The following is a 4,203-nucleotide window of genomic DNA, read 5'->3' as shown; positions in this document are numbered from 1 at the left end:
TATATATATATAAGAATTTTCATTTTAATTTTTTAAAGTTAATACTGTAAATATAACAGTTTAGGGTGTTATATATGTAAATAAATAAAAGTATGTGGTACGCATGTAAATGCCCGTAATAATAATATAATAATAATAATGGCTTACAGAATTTGCTGCTAGGGCTGTAAAAAAAGCTCGTTGTTCGCGAACAGTTCGTGTTCGGTTCGTCAACGAGTTCGTGTTCGATTCGTTCGATAAGTAAACGAAACAAACGCGAATAATTTTTTTTCGTTCGGTTAGTTAAACGAACCAAACACGAACAGTGATGCGTTCGTTCGTGTTCGAATCGTTATTGTTTGAAATATAAAATAATATAAAATAATTATATATAAAAAATTTATTATATTTTAAAACATTAAATTTTATAAATTATAATATATAATAAAATAATAATAAGAATATATTAATATGCTATAGTAGTAATATACTAATATAGATATTGTATATTTATATAATATAAGTTAGTCGTCCCCGAACAGCTCGTGTTCGGTTCGTGTTCGGCTCGTTCGTTAAGAAACGAACACGAGCTTATTTCAAACAAACTAAATTTTAAGCGAACTGAACACGAACACAAGCTTTGTTCGTTAGTGTTCGGTTCGTTTACGCACCTATTTGCTGCAACTACTCTCTGCTTTCAAAAACCTCACCCCTTTCTCTTCGTCCTTCCCCCAGCACACATTCTCCCCTCCAATCCTCGCCATGAAACCCTACACCATCCTCCCTTTCTTCCTCCTCCTTTCCCTCTCCTCCGCTTCCTTACCGATCAACGTCTGGCCCAAACCCACCAACGTCTCCTGGCCAATCCGCGTATACTCCCTTCTCTCCCCTTCCTTCACCATCTACTCCTCCCACCCCGATCATCCCCACCTCTCCCTCGCCGTCTCCCGCTACTCCGATCTAATCCTTTCCGAGCACCACCACCCCCTCCTCCCCCCTTCCCTCCGCTCCACCCATCACCTCCTCTCCTCCCTCAACATCTCCATCTCTAACCCCTCCGCCCCTCTCCACCACAACGTCGACGAATCCTACACCCTCTCCATCCCCCTCTCCGGCCCCGCTCTCCTATCCGCCTCCACTCCCTGGGGCGCCATTCGCGGCCTCGAAAGCTTCTCTCAACTCACCTGGTCTGCTGGTTCCAAAACCCTAATAGCCGCCGGGATCCACATCGCCGATCGTCCCCTGTTTCCGCACCGGGGATTGCTTCTCGATACTTCCAGAAATTTCTTCCCGGTGGAGGATATTCTCAGGACGGTGAGAGCGATGAGCTATAATAAGATGAATGTTCTTCACTGGCATGTCACCGATTCGCAATCGTTTCCGATTCTTCTTCCTTCGGTTCCAGATCTCGCCATTAGAGGTTCTTATGGGCCGGAGATGAGGTACTCGCCGGAGGATGTCCGGCGGATTGTTGACTATGCTATGAGCTATGGAGTTCGAGTCATGCCGGAGATTGATGTGCCTGGTGAGATTTTGTTTTTTTTATTATTATTAATTGACTGATTAGTAATTAATTGATTATTAAGATATTGTTTTAATAGACGAATTCGTTGCCTTCATTTGACTTTGACTTGGCTGATTATTTATGAATTTAGGGGTGTAAATGAGCTGAACACGAGCAAGCCCAGACCCAACTCGTGTTTGGCTCATTAAAAGATACAATTGTTCGTGTTCGGCTCGTTTGGCTCTTTAAAAAATAAAATTGTTCATGTTCGGCTCGTTTAAATTTTAAAAAAAAAACGTTATTTTTTAGCCCGTTTGCTCAGCAAGCCGAACACGAGTTGTTCAGGAATAGTCTTTTTGACAACCCACTCATGCAAATATAGAATGTTAAAGATTAGGATGAGATTTAAATGCTATTATTTATATTAAAATATTATTTAAATATTATGTAATATATGCAGATCGATTGACGTGAAGTGGTTGAAGGACATAACTTAGCCTACCGACGGACGGGAGACAACCAACTAATGTGTTTTTGCCTCTGTCGAGGACTTGTTTTTGCCTGATGAGGTGTGCATATATAATTATAATTATTTTGAGTCAAAACGAGTCCGAACACGAAAGAACAAATCTTTTTTCGTATCCGACTCGTTAACTTAGCATAAGAATCAAACATGAGCTTCTTATCGAGCCGAACATGAGATGTTCGCGAACAATGAGGAGTTTTGACATCTCTATTTATGATTAACTAATTTTTTTAGAAATAATATAATTGGTTTTTTTATGTCGAGATTTAATTTAAAACAATTTACAGCATTAATTAAATTTTTTATAATATCACTCAGTCTCAAAAGAGAGTTTAATAATTTTAAATTACAATATGTAAATCATAGAGTGTTATATATGCAAATATGTAATTCTTCCTCTTCTCGTAAATTGAAACAGGGCACACGGGCTCCTGGGCCCAAGCCTATCCAGAAATCGTGACCTGCGCGAACCAATTCTGGCTCCCTCCCAACAAACCGCCGCTCGCCGCCGAGCCCGCCACCGGCCAACTCAATCCCCTCACCCCGAAAACCTACGAAATCGTCCAAAACGTCTTCCGCGATGCCGCCCATCTCTTCACCGAACCATTCTTCCACTCCGGCGCCGACGAAATCAACTCCGCCTGCTGGGAATCCGATCCCGCCATCGCCGCCTTCATGTCCGGCGGCGGCACCCACGACCAACTCCTCCAAAACTTCATCGCAAAAACCCATCCTTTCCTCACCTCCCACCTCAACCGCACCGCCGTCTACTGGGAAGACGTCCTCCTCGGCCCCGCCGTCAAGATCCCACCTTCCGATATCCCCAAAGAAACCACCATTCTGCAAACCTGGAACAACGGACCCAACAACACGAAGATCCTCGCGGCGATGGGGTACAGAGTCATCGTCTCCTCGTGGGATTTCTACTACCTGGATTGCGGCCATGGAGGTTGGGTGGGGAATGACAGTCGGTACGATGGCCTGAAGTCAGGGGGCGACGGGGGGTCATGGTGCGCGCCGTTTAAGACATGGCAGAGGGTTTATGATTACGATATAACGGAGGGGCTGACGGAGGAGGAGAGGAAGATGGTGATTGGGGGGGAGGTGGCGATGTGGTCGGAGCAGGTGGATGGGGTGGTGGCGGATGGGAGGATATGGCCGAGGGCGGCGGCGATGGGCGAGGCGCTGTGGTCGGGGAATAGAGGGGAGGATGGGAGGAAGAGGTATGGGGAGGCGACCAATAGGTTGAATGAATGGCGGCATAGGATGGTGGGAAGGGGGATTGGAGCCGAGCCCATTCAGCCCTTGTGGTGTGTCAGGAATCCGGGGATGTGCAATTTGGTCCAGTAGAAAATTTGAATTTGCAATGAAATTAAGGGATAATTAGTACAGAGCACAAGAAATATTTCTATTTACAAATCAAGCACAAAAAACTAAAAATTATTCCGTCCGGACGTAGAAATATTTCTGAAGTCCAATGAATCACACAAAAAAAAAACTAATTTTTTTGTAATTGATTCGGCCGGTACCATATGGGAATACTTCTCTGTATTATTCTGCATTATTCAGGTGTTATGGTTGTGATATTGATATGTTATTGTATTATTATAACACTATGAACACAATAACACATGAATATCACCACAATAATACATGAATAATGCTGAATAATATGGGAGAATATTCCCTTATGTTAAAAGGTTTTTTTACGTTCCGTGATTTTATTGGACTTCAGATGTATCTCTGCGTCCGGATGTAATAATTACGCCACAAGAAACATGAAAAATTTGTATTGTTATTGTTTTCTTAAAATAAATTTAATAAATTTGATGTTTGTTGTGCGGTTTAAAATATGTGGTAGTATTTGTACGAAAGTTTTGGGATTTAGATGCATGCCTTCAATTTCTATGTTTTCTTACATATATAATGTCTGAATTTTGGTTTTTTTTACATTTATACCGGCTAATTATTTTATATTGCATAAAAAATATCATTTGTTTTACTTTTTTTAAAGAGTGAAATGCGCACGTTTTCTTATGTGAGAAGTTTTAGTGTTAGATATGTAAATAGATGAGATAAGGATGGCATGAATGTAAATCATAGTTTTAGGATTTCTTTCTCGGCATGAAAAATAAAAAGGGTCATTTGCATGCATTTAAATCATATCTATCATACTACTACAAAAAAATTTCTT

The 4,203-nt window shown here is 41.5% G+C and overlaps 1 protein-coding gene across 1 annotated transcript; it reads left to right on the top strand.

The window, feature by feature from the left end:
- The first annotated feature begins 675 nt into the window (after window positions 1-675).
- Window positions 676-3,400, top strand: LOC110020744 (beta-hexosaminidase 2). The gene is made up of 2 exons (XM_020718948.1): window positions 676-1,504; window positions 2,428-3,400. The coding sequence occupies exons 1-2, from the start codon at window positions 742-744 to the stop codon at window positions 3,357-3,359; spliced, it is 1,695 nt and encodes a 564-aa protein (XP_020574607.1). The 5' UTR covers window positions 676-741; the 3' UTR covers window positions 3,360-3,400.
- The last annotated feature ends 803 nt before the right edge of the window (window positions 3,401-4,203 follow it).

Source organism: Phalaenopsis equestris, unplaced genomic scaffold (assembly GCF_001263595.1).
Source record: "Phalaenopsis equestris unplaced genomic scaffold, ASM126359v1 Scaffold000107, whole genome shotgun sequence".
NCBI classification, from domain to species: domain Eukaryota; kingdom Viridiplantae; phylum Streptophyta; class Magnoliopsida; order Asparagales; family Orchidaceae; genus Phalaenopsis; species Phalaenopsis equestris.
The sequence above is the reverse complement of the archived record's forward strand: the minus strand, read 5'-3'. Positions and strand labels throughout refer to the sequence as shown.